Here is a 15,388-nt window from a genome sequence, read left to right as displayed (position 1 = left end):
TGGAATTCATTAAATTAACTGTAATTTCAAACAAAAATCCAAGAGTCAAATCATTTTACAGGGAAATAATGCATATGTCCTAAAGTGTGTAAAAGTAGCAAATTAAGGACCTAATTAGCATTAGATGACATCACTAATGACATCTATGTATGATAAATGCAAAATGTATATAGAGCAATATATTTTGAACATTCTTGCTTATGCAGATGGCTCTTATTAAAATATGTAACCTTATATAATTTTTTATGTTGTTATCCATCATTCAGAGCAGTGCTGGCTTCATCACCGGTTGATAGGGGAGGTATGTGATTGTATTTTTTAAGGTTATGTTTTGCTTATTTCTGCAACATTTGCTTAATCATTTTCACGAAATTCATATCAACAAATGTTCAGTTTTGCAGCAAAAGACAGTCATAGGCACTTTAAATGTGAATAAATTATGATGTTGCAGGTTATTGTAAGCCTGTTTCATGTGGCTGCCCATGCAGCGGGAATGGTGGACACAATTTTCCTCCTGAATTATTGCACAGCTGGCGTGATTTTGTTTGGGGACAGAACAGAGTGGCTGTCATTGTTTATGAAAATATATCATCGTCGTCGTCTTCCGCTTATCCGGGACCGGGCGCCGGGGCAGCAGACTCAGCAGAGACGTCCCTCTCCCCAGACACCTCCTCCAGCTCCTCCGGGGCGAGCCCAAGGCGTTCCCAGGCCAGCCGAGAGACATAGTCTTTCCAGCGTGTCCCGGGCCATCCCCTGGGCCTCCTCCCGGTGGGACGTGCCTGGAACACCTCCCGAGGAAGGCGTCCAGGAGGCATCCGGTATAGATGCCCGAGCCACCTCAACTGGCTCCTCTCGATGTGGAGGAGCAGCGGCTCTACTCCGAGCCCCTCCCGGATGGCCGAGCTCCTCACCCTATCTCTAAGGGAGTGCCCGGCCACCCTACGGAGGAAGCTCATTTCAGCCGCTTGTATCCGGGATCTCGTTCTTTCGTCATGACCCAAAGTTCATGGCCATAGGTGAGGGTAGGAACGTAGACCGACTAGTAAATCGAGAGCTTTGCTTTTCGGCTCAGCTCTCTCTCGGCTGTGAACCGCCCCAGCGCATGCTGTAGGTCTTAGCTAGAGGGAGCCAGCAGGACCACGTCATCTGCAAAAAGAAGAGACGAAATCCACTGGTCCCCAAACCAGGCCCCCTCTGGCCCTTGGCTGCGTCTAGAAATTCTGTCCATAAAAGTTATGAACAGGACTGGTGACAAAGGGCAGCCCTGCATGCACCAGGAACAGGTCCGACTTAGTGCCGGCTATGCGGACCAAACTCCTGCTCCGCTCGTACAAGGACCGGATGGCCCCTAATAAAGGGCCCCCGATTCCATACTCCTGGAGCACCCCCCACAGGGCATCACGAGGTACACAGTCGAATGCCTTCTCCAGGTCCACAAAACACATGTGAACCGGTTGGGCAAACTCCCATGAACCCTCGAGCACCCTGTAGAGGGTATAGAGCTGGTCCAGTGTTCCACGGCCGGGACGAAAAACACACTGCTCCTCCTGAAGCCGAGGTTTGACTATCGGCCAGACTCTCCTCTGCAATATCCTGACGTAGGCCTTACCAGGGAGGCTGAGGAGTGTGATCCCCCTGTAGTTGGAACACACCCTCCGGTCCCCATTCTTATGAAGGGGGACCACCGCCCCAGTCTGCCAGTCCAGAGGCACTGTACCCAACCGCCACGCAATGTTGAAGAGGCGTGTCAACCATGACAGCCCAACAACATCCAGAGATTTGAAGTACTCTGGGCGGATCTCATCCACCCCCGAAGCCTTGCCACCGCGGAGCTTTTTAACCACCTCGGTGACTCCAGCCTGGGTGATGAAACAGTCCAACCCGAGTCCCCAGCCTCTGTTTCCACCACGGAATGCGTGATGGCAGGATTGAAGAGATCCTCATAGTACTCCTTCCACCGCCCGATAATGTCTTCAGTCGAGGTCAGCAGCCTCCCACCCCCACTATAAACAGTGTTGGCGAAGCACTGCTTCCCCCTCCTAAGGCGCCGGACGGTTTGCCAGAATCGCTTCGAGGCCAACCGGTAGTCCTCCATGGCCTCACCGAACTCCTCCCAGGCCCGGGTTTTTGCCTCTGCCACAGCCCGGGCCGCAGCACGCTTGGCCTCACGGTACCCGTCAGCCACCTCAGGAGTCCCACAAGCCAACCACAGCCGATAGGACTCCTTCTTCAGCTTGACACCGCCGGGTTCGGGAATTGCTGCCGCAACAGGCACCACAGCCCTTACGGCCGCAGCCACTGGCAGCAGCATCGACAATAGATGTAGAGAACATGGTCCTCTATGTCTCCAACATCCCCCGGGATCTGGTCAAAGCTCTCCCGGAGGTGGGAGTTGAATACATCCCTGGCCGAGGGCTCCGCCAGGCGTTCCCCGCAGACCCTCACTATGTGCTTGGGCCTGCCAAGTCTGTCTGGCTTTCTCCTCCTCCAGCGGATCCAACTCACCACCAGGTGGTGATCAGTGGACAGCTCAGCCCCTCTCTTCACCCGAGTGTCCAAAACATGCGGCCGAAGGTCTGATGATACGACAACAAAGTCGATCATCGACCTCCTGCCTAGGGTGTCCTGGTGCCAAGTGCACTGATGGACACCCTTATGTTTGAACATGGTGTTCATTATGGACAATCTGTGACTAGCACACAAGTCCAATAACAAAACACCACTCGGATTCAGATCGGGGAGGCCATTCCTCCCGATCACGCCTCTCCAGGTGTCACTGTCGTTTCCCACGTGGGCATTGAAGTCCCCCAGCAGAATAATGGAGTCCCCGGGAGGGGCACTATCCAGCACCCCCGACAGGGACACCAAGAAGGCTGGGTACTCTGCACTACCGCTCGGCCCGTAGACCGAGACGACAGTCAGAGACCTATCCTCAACCCGAAGGCGCAGGGATACCACCCTCTCATCCACTGGGGTAAACCCCAACACGAGACGGCTGAGCTGGAGGCAACAAGCAAACCCACACCAGCCCGCCGCCTCTCCCCGTGGGCCACTCCAGAGTAGAAGAGAGTCCAACCCCTCTCAAGGAGATGGGTTCCAGAGCCCACCTGAAAATATATGTTTGTTTATTGTGTTATTGTGCCAATGTAAGAAGAATAAGTAAAATTCTCCCACTCGCACGTCAGTTACATGGAGTAAAACATGACTGAAATATACAAATCTGCCATGTAAACAAGTAATGCATTAGTTGAGATGTTATATATATATATATATATATATATATATATATATATATATATATATATATATAGATATTATATATAATAAAACCTCGCTGTCAGAAAGTAAACTTGTCAATAAAATAAATGACTTGAATATAGGGCATGACTACATTTGATACAAGAGGTTTAAATTTGTCATCAGAAATTAGACATGGTTTGTTTTATATTGTTTTATTATATTATTATATAATAAAATATATTATTCTATTTTTCAACTTTGACCGCTATGAAGCTGTTCTGTCATTTGTGCTGGTAAACAACTACTGGAAGTTGCTGGTTTGTGATTTTTGCTTCTACAAAAATATTCAATTTTTTGTGTGTGTTATGGTTTGTCTTTTAAGGCAGACCATTTTGAAATAATTTCAAATATGAATTTAAATGGTACTTTTGGTACTATGGTACTTTTCCTTTTTTGTTCTGTACCAATACATTAAAAAAGAAAAGAATACAGAAATTCAAGATTTAAGCAATTTTCCAAATTAGTGTACAAATACAAATAAACTTTGCAAAGTGATGCCATTAATTCTATTGATGTTTGCAAACACTTATGTGGTTGTCATTTTGAGAAGCTGCTAGTTGAATAAGAGAGTTGTCCTGTTAATTGAATTAATAATTAGACCTGAGCACCGAAATCGCTGCAAAGCCCTATTGTAATCGCAGATATTCTTATAATTCCGGGTCTTTAATTGACTTTTTGGGGGCCTAAGGATATATGAAGATTCACCAAACTAAAGGGGTGTGGCTTAATGGCTGTATAGCGGCCCCTAAACGGAGATAGCCCAATTGGTATATTGTAAAGGTTTTACATTTGATATATAGTGAGAACCCTCCAAATCAAGAAAAAAAGTCTCTTGGAGGTATTTCCTAAAACCTACAGGAAGTTGGCCATTTTGGGTCACATGGTCATTTTTGGCCATTATAGAAATTTCATACATGTCGCACTTTGACAAACTCCTCCTTGGGCTTTTGAGCTATTGGCTCCAAATTTGTCAGTATCCCTTTAAGGCATGTGGGATTAAAAGTAATCAAAAAAAAATTTTTGGAAACAGGAAGTCACCTTTTTTACTTGGAATGGTCCCTCTCTGACCCTCTGATCTGCACTAAATTCAATATGATCAATTTTACTCCAGCCCCTAAAAGATTATTGGATGGGTGTGTCCTAATTCCTCCACAGCGCCCCCTAAAATATAAAAAAAATCAGTCCCAAGCCATGCTTTGACTGAGGATGATAAAATTCAGTACAATAAATATAAGCAGGGTGGGTTTTCCTGTCAGGGTTCAAGACAGTCATCCAGTTACATCTGCGCTTGTTTCAGTTCTTATTCCAGCGACTGAATATTTCTAGATTGTTTCAATGCATTGGATGATTATGTGTCACTTCAGTCTTTGAGGACATTTTGGTGTTTTGGAGGATGCTGATGTAGACCCTCCCCTCGGCTTCCCCAGACCACTGCAGGTGAACGTTTTTAACCAGGAGTGTATCGACAGGCGATATCCATACGCCTCCATATGCTCCCTGACTATAAGCCTTCCCAAAGGGGTCATGGATGAGTAAGACTTGATGGCCCTTCTCACTGAAGCAATCAGAGACTCAGTGGGATTTGGAAATGTGTAATTCTGACTTTTATTTAGTTTGTATGTTGTTTGCAAAATGTTGTTTATATTTTTTTACTTGATACTTGTGGTTATGTTAGATTCAGACTGACCGCAATTCCAGCGGATTTTTCACCTCATTCACGGGCTGTCGCTCGCCTGACATTTCGCCAGCAATTCGCGTGGCCAACGGGCGACAGCACTCCACTCGCTTCACCATGTCATCAAATAGGAGGAGCTATTTGCTGCTTGCCGGGTTCAATTCAACATGGAGCGAGTGACAATGCTTTATTTATGGAAAAGTCAAACAACAGCGTCGACGTCTCTGGCTTCACCAGATTCTCCAGAGACGGAACCAGTTTGCAGTGTCCCACCACCTACTAGCTGCGTTTGGATGATGGTCGCTTTCAGCAATACATCTGTCTATGCAGGACCCAGTTTGAGGACCGGCTGTCCTGCGTTGGGCGATGAATCAGCCTCGGGGACACCAACTACAGGTGCCGTATCCCCGCTGCAGAACGCCTGTCCATCCGTCTTCGGTAAATAAATAAATCTCAACTCAATAGAAAAACAGCCAAATTGTACTGTCCACATCTAAATATAATAAACATTTTTGTGTCTAAACATATGGACTAGGACTGCCAAAATAGGCTACACTAGGCAAATGCTGATATGACAACAGAATGTAGCATGGTAACCATAAGTATTGAATAATTATTTAATAAAGGATGGTCTGAGACCTAGAAATCAGGCTCGCTAACAGATGCATCTGAAAATTAAATACTTATGAATAAAATATAATTTCCTGCATGAACATAGATGTACCTTGAGCTGAAAAGAGGACTATAGACACGAATTAACAGAAAAGTTCAGATTTTTCAATTCCAGCGAAATTTGCTTTGTGTCCATCGCGGGTTTTGCTTCCCTCTCGCTTCGCTTCTATTGGCGCTAATTACACAATTCGCATCGTGCCGTTTACATCGCATCCTTCGCGTCGCTTTGCACCTGAGCACGCCTCTACATAGGGTTAACATGTAAATCAACTTGAGTTAAATAAATACCACGGGTGGAAATGGTTTAAAAAGATTTAAAAAAATGTTTGGAAAAAAAGTTTTGTTATATTGTTTTTGTTATTTGATAAATATTTGGGGGTGTGAGGGGAGTGAAAAATAACAAATGCAAGGGGTTGAGAAATGTTTATAAAGATCAAAAAATATATTCAAATTTGTTATCAGCAGTTCTTAATAAATGTCTAACGTTTCTTTGCCTTTTTATTTTAAAACAAGATACAACAGGCAAAAACAATACATTTCACAAAATCTAATGGAAATAGTCCTCTCAATAATATTAAGATTTGCAGTAACTGCTAACTGAAAACCGAGACAAAATTCATTTGTCTCAAACTGGGTTCTTAAAGATTTTTCGGAGCCAAATTCAGAATTGATCGTTTTTTCCCACAGTTGGAAAATGCCGGTGTTTCTGTAGCAAAGTGAAAGGCAAATGAAAAGCATGCAAATACACATAAAAGTAAAACAAAAAATAAGGAGACACTGTACAGTTAGGGAAAAGCTTACCAAAAAAATTACAGTTACTGAAAATAACGTACTCAGATCTTTCACTGAAAAGGTGTGAAGAACAGCCTAACTAGTAAAACTAGCCTATAAAAAGTTTTACCTCTGGGAAAAACAAGTCTTTGGCCCTTTTAAACCTGAAGAGTGAAATGACACATAATCCTCCTATGCATTCAGTCGCAGGAATAAGAACAAAAACAAGCTCAGATGGAACTGGATGACTGTTTTAAACTCTGACAGAAAAACCCACCATGTTTATATTTATTACATACAAAATTTACTTATTAAGACGGATTTTTTCGTTAGACTGTTTTATTTTATTTTTTTTCTGCCGAAACACTCCTGATTAAAAAAGGCCAACCTGCAGAGGTCTGGGGAAGCCAAGGGGCGGACTTCATCAGCACCGGTCCCAAACATCAAAATGTCCTCAAAGACTGAAGTGACACATAATCTTCCAATGCATTGAAACAGTCTAAGAATCTAAATTTATATTTATTCAATACAAAATTTACCGATTTAGACAGATTTTTTTATTAGACTGTTTATAGACGATACGTTATTACTCAATTGTACTATGTGTGTTCACAATCATACAGTTTTATAATTGTCAGACATCTTTATTATTGTATTTTATTTTGTAAAACATTGTCCTTATTTGGTTGTGCGCACTTTTATTCGGTCTTGTGCTCACTTTTATTAAGTTTCGCGTGCACTTTCATTCGATCTCGCGCGTACATTCAGTCGGTCTCGTGTGCAATCTCACTCGGTCTCGCTTCTCGCGTCTTTTCGCCCAGCTATATACCATATCTACCCATTTGGAAACGGTCGGCTCTAAATCACATATAAATAATCAGATTTATTTAAAACGGTATATAAATGATAATTGTCAGCCTACACACAGATGCATGTAATAGGATTACATTAGAATTTGACTCAATTTCGCCTCCTAGAATATTTCAAGTAGTTATATCTTCCTGATGCATTATCAGATCCGCACCAGATTTTGTGTGCTTCATCATGAATAGGTGTTCAATACATGGGTATGTTCAACTGATGACATCACTTTAGTCCTGCCCACTGAGAACAAAGTCAGAGGTTTCTGTGGTGTTTGACCCTCCTTCACAATCTGTGGATGTTTCAAACTTTGTCTAACAACAGATAATTTGCCACTAAACAGGAAGCGACCACAGCCTATATCATGAAGGTCGGATTTTTGCCAAATCTTGAACACTCAACAGAGCTAAACTGAGCCTGCCTGAACAAGTCAAGATGAACGAGAGCCGTTTAGGTCTCGATGCGGGATGGGTGCGGTTGCGACACACGCTGGAGTGGCGCTTAAGTGCTGCTTGCAGCTTTAATAACAATTCATCTTGCACTTTTTATTCATTATGTAGGGAATACTTCAAGATGAGAGGGTGATTCCATGGAGACAACAGACTCGGTTAAATATCAAATGGAATGGGGGACTATATGCCACCCTATTCAACAGGTTGAAGGTGGCTTTGGAGTCATTTTTGTTAAAGTAAGATGAGGAGTTACTGTTTTGATCATGTCGTGCATGTATTTATGGTGTGAAAGTCTTAAGCCTGCATTCTCCAGAGCATCCTGTGGGGATAAAACAGAAGAACCTTAGTCAGTGCCAAGCAGTCCTTGTAATAAGAGTTGTGTTTGAATCTTAAAAAAATACTCGTACTCGTACTCATCGTCTTCCGCTTTATTAGGGACCGGGTCGCTGGGTCAGCAGACTCTGCATAGACGCCCAGACATCCCTTTCCCCAGACAGATCCTCCCAGGCCAGACAAGAGACATAGTCCCTCCGGCGTCCCCTGGGCCTCCTACCGGTTGGACGTGCCTGGAACACTTCCCGAGAAAGGCGTCCAGGAGGCATCCGCTATAGATGCCCGAGCCACCTCAACCGGCTCCTCTCGATGTGGAGGAGCAGCGGCTCTACTCTGAGGTCCTCCCGGATGGCCGAGCTCCTCACCCTATCTCTAAGGGAGTGCCCGGCCACCCTACGGAGGAAGCTCATTTCAGCCGCTTGTATCCGGGATCTCATTCTTTCGGTCATGACCCAAAGTTCATGGCCATAGGTGAGGGTAGGAAAGTAGACCAACCAGTAAATCGAGAACTTCGCTTTTCGGCTCAGCTCTTTCTTCACCACAACGAACCGGCACATCACCCACATTACTGGGGCAGCCGCACCGATCCGTCTGTTGATCTCCCGCTCCATTCTTCCCTGAACAAGACCCCGAGATACTTGAACTCCTCAACTTGAGGCAGGAACTCCCCTCCAACCTGAAGAGGACAAGCCACCCTTTTCCAGTCGAGAATCATGGCCTCGGACTTGGAGGAGCTGATCTTCATCCCAGCCACTTCCCACTCGGGTGCGAACCGCCCCAGCGCATGCTGTAGGTCTTAGCTAGAGGGGCCAGCAGGACCACGTCATCTGCAAAACGGAGAGACAAAATCCACTGGTCCCCAAACTAGACCCCCTCTGGCCCTTGGCTTCGCCTCAAAATCCTGTCCATAAAAGTTATGAACAAGACTGGTGACAAAGGGCAGCCCTGCCGGAGTCCAACATGCACCGGGAACAGGTCCGGCTTAGTGCCGACAATGCGGACCAAACTCCTGCTCCACTTGTACAGAGATCGAAAGGCCCCTAATAAAGGGCCCCTGATTCCATACTCCTGGAGCATCCCCCACAGGGCACCACGAGGGACACAGTCTAATGCCTTCTCCAGGTCCACAAAACACATGTGGACCGGTTGGGCAAACTCCCTCGAGTATCCTGTAGAGGGTATAGAGTTGGTCCAGTGTTCCACGGCCGGGACGAAAACCACACTGCTCCTCCTCAAGCCGAGGTTCTACTATTGGACGGACTCTCCTCTCCAATACCCTGGCATAGGCCTTACCAGGGAGGCTGAAGAGTGTGATCCCCTGTAGTTGGAGCACACCCTCTGGTCACCTTTCTTATGAATGGGGACCAATAACCCAGTCTGCCAGTTCAGAGGCACTGTACCCGACCACCACGCAATGTTGAAGAGGCGTGTCAGCCATGACAGCCAAACAACATCCAGAGACTTGAGGATACTCAGGGTGGATCTCATCCACCCCCGAAGCCCTGCCACCGCAGAGCTTTTTAACCACCTTGGTGACTTCAGCCTGGGTGATGAAAGAGTCTAACCCCGAGTCCCCAGCCTCTGTCTCCACCAGGGAATGCGTGATGGCAGGATTGAGGAGATCCTCGAACAACTCCTTCCACCGCCCGATAATGTCGCCAGTCGAGGTCAGCAGCCTTCCAACCCCACCGTAAACAGTGTTGGCAAAGTGCTGGTTCACCCTTCTTAGGTGCCGGACGGTTTGCCGGAATCGCTTTGAGGCCACCTGGAAGTCCTTCTTCGCGGCCTCACCGAACTCCTCCCAGGCCAGAGTTTTTGCCTCTGCCACAGCCCGGGCCGCAGCACGCTTGGCCTCACGGTACCCGTCAGACGCCTCAGGAGTCCCATAAGCCAACCACTGCCGATAGGACGACTTCTTCAGCTTGACAGCGTCCCTTACTGCTGGTGTCCACCGCCAAGTTCGGGAATTTCTGCCGCAACATGCACCGCAGCCCTTACGACTGCAGCCAATGGCAGCAGCATCGACAATAGATGTAGAGAACATGGTCCACTCGGACTCTATGTCTCCAACATTCCCCGGAATCTGGTCAAAGTTCTCCCGGAGGTGGGAGTTGAATACATCCCTGCCAGACGTTCCCAGCAGACCCTCACCATGCGCTTGGGCCTGCCAAGTCTGTCCGGCTTTCTCCTCTTCCAGCGGATCCAACTCACCACCAGGTGGTGATCAGTGAACAGCTCAGCCCCTCTCTTCACCCGAGTGTCCAAAACATGCGGCCAAAGGTCTAATGACATGACAAGAAAGTCAGTCCTCGACCTCCTGCCTAAGGTTTCCCGGTGCCAAATGCACTGATGGACACCCTTATGCTTGAACTTGGTGTTCGTTATGGACAATCCGTGACTATCACAGACGTCCAATAACAAAACACAGCTCGGATTCAGATCGGCGAGGCCATTCCTCCCGATCATGCCTCTCCAGGTGTCACTGTCGTTTCCCATGTGGGCGTTGAAGTCCCCCAGCAGAATAATGGAGTCATCCAGCACCTCCGACAGGGAAGCCAAGAATGCCAGGTACTCTGCACTACCGCTCGGTCCATAGGCCGAAATGACATGCGACCCTCTCATCCAGTGGCGTAAACTCCGACACGAGACGGCTGAGCTGGGCAACAAGCAAACCCACCCCAGCCCGCCGCCTCTCCCCGTGGGCTACTCCAGAGTAGAAGAGAGTCCAGCTCCTCTCGAGGAGATGGGTTCCAGAGCCCACGCTGTGCATGGAGGTGACCCCGACTATTTCTATTCGATATCTTTCAACCTCCCGCACAAGCTCAGGCTCCTCCCCCCCAGCGAGGTGACAGTCCACGTCCCTAGAGCCAGCCTAAACATCCGGGGATCGGGCCGCCGAGGTCTCCACCTTCGTCTGCCGCCCAATCCTCCTTGCATCGGTCCTCATATTTTCCTTTGCAAGTGTTGGGCCTACTGGGGGATGACCTTGCATCCCTCGTTCGGGCTTGGCCCGGCAAGGTCCCGCAAGGAGCAACCCAGCCACCAGGCGCTCTCCGACGAGTCCCGACCCCAGGCCTATCTCCAGGGTGGGACCCCGGCTCTGGCGTACCGTGAGATGTCACGTGCCTCGATGTAATGGTCCTTATGGGGGTGTCTTGAAAAAATATTTTTACCTTTTTGTGTATGTGTGGATGCCTTTATATATTGTTAACCACATGTATCTGTCAGGGTATGTTACATTATAATGCTATAAGAAAGAACCAGTCTGTAACAAAAGTGTCATTTCTTAATTTTTTGTTCTGTCGCGGCATATCAGGCATACCATATGGAGCAGATGGTTGCCTATATGTGCCAGGGAAGTTTTGCTGTACAAAAAGGATATCTCAAGACAGTTTTCTAATTGCGTGATTAACTTTATAAATCCCAGATTTAATCCAGCATCAGATGTTATAGTAACCTTTGTTTTTATGACCTTTAACCATTTTGAGTAATTGTGTGTTGTGTGTGTTTGTGTGTCTTGGTGGATAAGCATATATATAACTTTTGCACAGTACTGTATTTTACTGAATAATATATTGTCTTTCTTCTGTTTCTTATTACAGTGTTTGATGAGCACATTTGCTGTACAATGGTTGCTGCCTATAATCCCCCAGTGTTTGGGCCTCAAATAACAGATCAGGTGAGACCTTGAGAAATTTCATTGTCAACGTGTAATTGTAAAGTAATCATAAGGAGTAACTCTGTAGTGGTCATTACCTTCTGGGGAATACAATTGACAAGCAACTAAACACTCATGTGTAACATGGAGGTATAAGCATGTATGTTTTTGTTTTATACTTTAACAGATGCAGTGTGACGACCATGCCCAGTGCCTAAACATAAACGGCACAGAATATGAAAATGCAAAGAAAGGCAGCTGGAAATGTCTGTTGTACAAGTAAAGTGCAACGTCCGAACAGTGGTCAATGATGTTATAAATTATACGTTGGAAATAAAACTGTCGAACTTTGATATTGCTTCATGACTGTGTCTCATCTGTCCAATCTAATAGAATAATTTAAGATTAATTTTGTGACAGTGGGTCCAACAACTGAAAGCTATTGAAAACAAAACTCATCAATTTTGATTATAAAAATTAAAAATGGAAGATTTATTAATATGAGAATATGTCTCATCTGTCATCAGAATCAGAATCAGCTTTATTGCCAAGTTCGTACATACAAACAAGGAATTTGCACATTTGTACACTTTGCTCTTTTGTTCTGTTTTTGCATTACAGAATATACAAATTTACAATTTAAAATTTACAATGTACAATATACAATGTACAATGCAATATTCTGCATTACAGAATATACAAATTTACAATGTACAATATACACATATCTAATAAAAAAATGTTTAGAAAAATAACTTAACAAAAACATTGGGTCACAAGACATGAAAGCAATTACGGTAGTTTTTCTTTCTCAAGAGTGTTTGGTTTGGAAATTTATTGGCATCCTTAAGCGAACCACAGTGTGTAGAAGGGAGCAGGCAGAGAGCAGCTGCTTGTAATTAGACTGCCTGAATCGTGTCAAATGGGAGGGGGATCCCGCTGAATCCGGGGATCACCAACGTATCCAATATCCAACCTTGTGCTAATTTCACAGAGGTGCAAAAATGACTAATTCTGATCTTTGGCTGATTGGATGGTGCATCTCTAATTAAAATGTAATATATGTGATGGAATGTGTACTAAAAATCTAAAAGTGATCATTTTTATGTATGATTAATTTCTTCTTAAAATAGGCAGCTTTAGATTAATGACCTTGACCTCTCATGTCTGAGACCAAATTCACTGTAGATAATCAATGCATCTATTCGGCTTCTTTTCAGAGACCTTTGCTTAAGAACTTACCAGCAGTACTTTTTGTATTGGTGCCGACACAAACGTGCTTTTTCTTAACAGCAATGGAACCCAACCGAAACCATCTGTGCCCTGAACCAGGAAGATCCTCTAGTCCTTCTTCTAGAACACAAAAGGTTTCCAAAGGACAAGAAGCTAGAAGCAGTCAAAGGGCTAGATTTATAGTGACTCCTTTCCACAAGTCCCCCATTATTAGTAACGATGCTGCTTTGCAGAGAAAACCTGCTGAAGCAGCTCCTGGGAAAGCGCTGTCATCTCGGAGAGGCCTATTTCTGGCCACAGCTGGACAGCTGACTGCTACAGCTGTTGGAGAACGTTCTCCTCAAGCTGCTGCCACTGCTGCTGCCACTGCTGAAAACTCAAAGGAACTGGTTCCATCTTCGGGTTCAGCACAGGGGACGCAAATGGAAATGGCACAGTCAGGTTCTCTTAGCAAGGTAACTAAACATATATTGACTTACTTAGAAGTAGGTTTTCAAAATCATTCCGTTTTAAACTCTTAAACCTGAAGGGCCCAACTTGTTTATTTGCATGACATAAGATGACAACATAATACACTTTGAAGTTAGTCCATACTTTACTCCTTTTGTCTCTTCTTGAGGCTTGTCTCCTTGTTCACGCTACTTTCTAACATTATTGGTCCCTGCAGTCACAGAATCTGGGCTTGCAGCCTAAAGCAGAAGAATCAGGAGGTTTAGGAATGATCCTTGTGACTCAGTGAAGATGATGAGGTGGAGTACATGTTGAACTGTAGATTGGTTCTCAGTGTCTCGACAATCTAAATGTTTTCAGTGATTGTCTTTGTATTCTGGCCTTAGCTTTCTCCCACTATAACCACAGTTATCACCGATGGCACCAAAGAAAGTTTCCTGCATGGTTTAAAAACCAGAAAGGTCCAAAAACAGTTTCTGTTTCATTTGGTTGGGGGAGCAAGGCAGGTTAAATGTTGAACTAATAATTATCTGTAACTTCATCCCATTCACTGCTAAACTTATGTTACTGTGATGTTTCGAAAAGTATCCACCTGTAAATATCTGTCATAGGAATGCTGTGCGCTGCTGGGGGAGCAAGACCTACAGTTTATTTACTCAAACACCCAGAGCTGTTCAGTTGCATGCTTAATTATTAAACGGGAATATTGATAGAGGGGAAACAAGAACCTCCTTGAAAGTTGTAAAGGTAGGAAATCTTTGTAGGAAGTCTTTGTTTGCTCATCCCATCATGTGATCTGGCTTGTAACAAACTTCACTTGAACATGTTAAATAGGCTAAAGTGTTTCTCAAATCTAAGGTTAAGAGGTAAAAGCACAAGTAGTTTTATTACTAAAAAGTTTTCTCTTGAGGCAGATATTAAAACTGCAGGATCAAAGTTATGAACAGGACCGGTGACAACTGTAGGACACAGTAACTGCTGTTTGGCAGGCAGAGCTGTGTTAGTAAAGAAAATGTCCACACATGCTGAGCTTAATAAATGCATTTTAGAAGCCCGTTTGTTCTTGCCTTCTTTCTCTCATTCATTTATTGAAAAAGCATGCCTGTCATTTTTTCACTCCAAAGACTGCTGGAAAAAACGCACCAAGGTCTACTCCAAAGGACACCATGACATCTCAACCACCATCCACCTCAGAGCCTCCGCCAAACCACACAGGCAAAGGGAGGAATGTGTCCACCTTGGTCAAAGCTCAGATGGGTTAGTTGAGCCTTTTGTCTGCAAACTTTGTGAGATGCAGGGAAGCTTTTATTGATCTCAGACCATTGATGCAGAGTATCGTTTTAGGTAGCTGAGCTGTTGCAAAGATATGGATAAATATGAACTGCTGATTGTTTTGCTCCTACCAATTAAACCCAGTCAGACCACTTAACTGTGGGACGCATTGTGTCCAATGAGGAGACTTATATAAATACAGTATTACACCCAGTCTATCAACGTGTTGAATTTGATTTCACTACTTTTAGTTCTTAATAAGTTTGAGAAAAAAGTTAAGGGTCAGGAAAAATATCAGTTTCTGGACTTTATTCCCTATCTATTGTCAAATGTATCTAATGTTGTGTGTGTTCTTTCTCCCTCCTTCGTGTCCTTCATTCTGACTTTCTTTCTTTCTGTTGTTCCTTGTACCCTACCTCACTTCCTCTCTTCCTTTCTGGTGTCTTTGATTCTTTCTACCTATGATCATTCTTTCTTTGTCTTTCTTCTTTTATTATGTCCTTCCTCCCTGCTCTCTCTTCTCTCTGTCCATCTGTCCAGTTTCTGTTTTTTCCTCCCAGCCTGACATCAGTAGAAATGCAGTATATGCCATCATTTCTAGTGAATTTTAGTATTTTAGAATGGACATAACAGGTTTTGGGGAAGTTTAAACATAAAGAACCATCTAAAAAAAGATTTAAGAGCATTAAACTGTGATTAGGTTTACAAGTA

General features: G+C 44.7%; 1 protein-coding gene across 1 annotated transcript in view; it reads left to right on the top strand.

Annotated features, from left to right (window-relative positions):
- ehmt1a (euchromatic histone-lysine N-methyltransferase 1a) overlaps window positions 1–15,388 on the top strand; it is a 52,704-nt gene that overhangs the window by 2,732 nt on the left and 34,584 nt on the right. Inside the window, exons 2-3 of the mRNA XM_047380416.1 lie at window positions 13,016–13,410; window positions 14,530–14,662. Coding sequence (XP_047236372.1) covers window positions 13,018–13,410; window positions 14,530–14,662 — 526 coding nt within the window. The 5' untranslated portion in view covers window positions 13,016–13,017. The remainder of the gene's footprint in view (window positions 1–13,015; window positions 13,411–14,529; window positions 14,663–15,388) is intronic.

Source organism: Girardinichthys multiradiatus, chromosome 12 (genome assembly GCF_021462225.1).
Source record: "Girardinichthys multiradiatus isolate DD_20200921_A chromosome 12, DD_fGirMul_XY1, whole genome shotgun sequence".
Taxonomy (NCBI): domain Eukaryota; kingdom Metazoa; phylum Chordata; class Actinopteri; order Cyprinodontiformes; family Goodeidae; genus Girardinichthys; species Girardinichthys multiradiatus.
The sequence above is the reverse complement of the archived record's forward strand: the minus strand, read 5'-3'. Positions and strand labels throughout refer to the sequence as shown.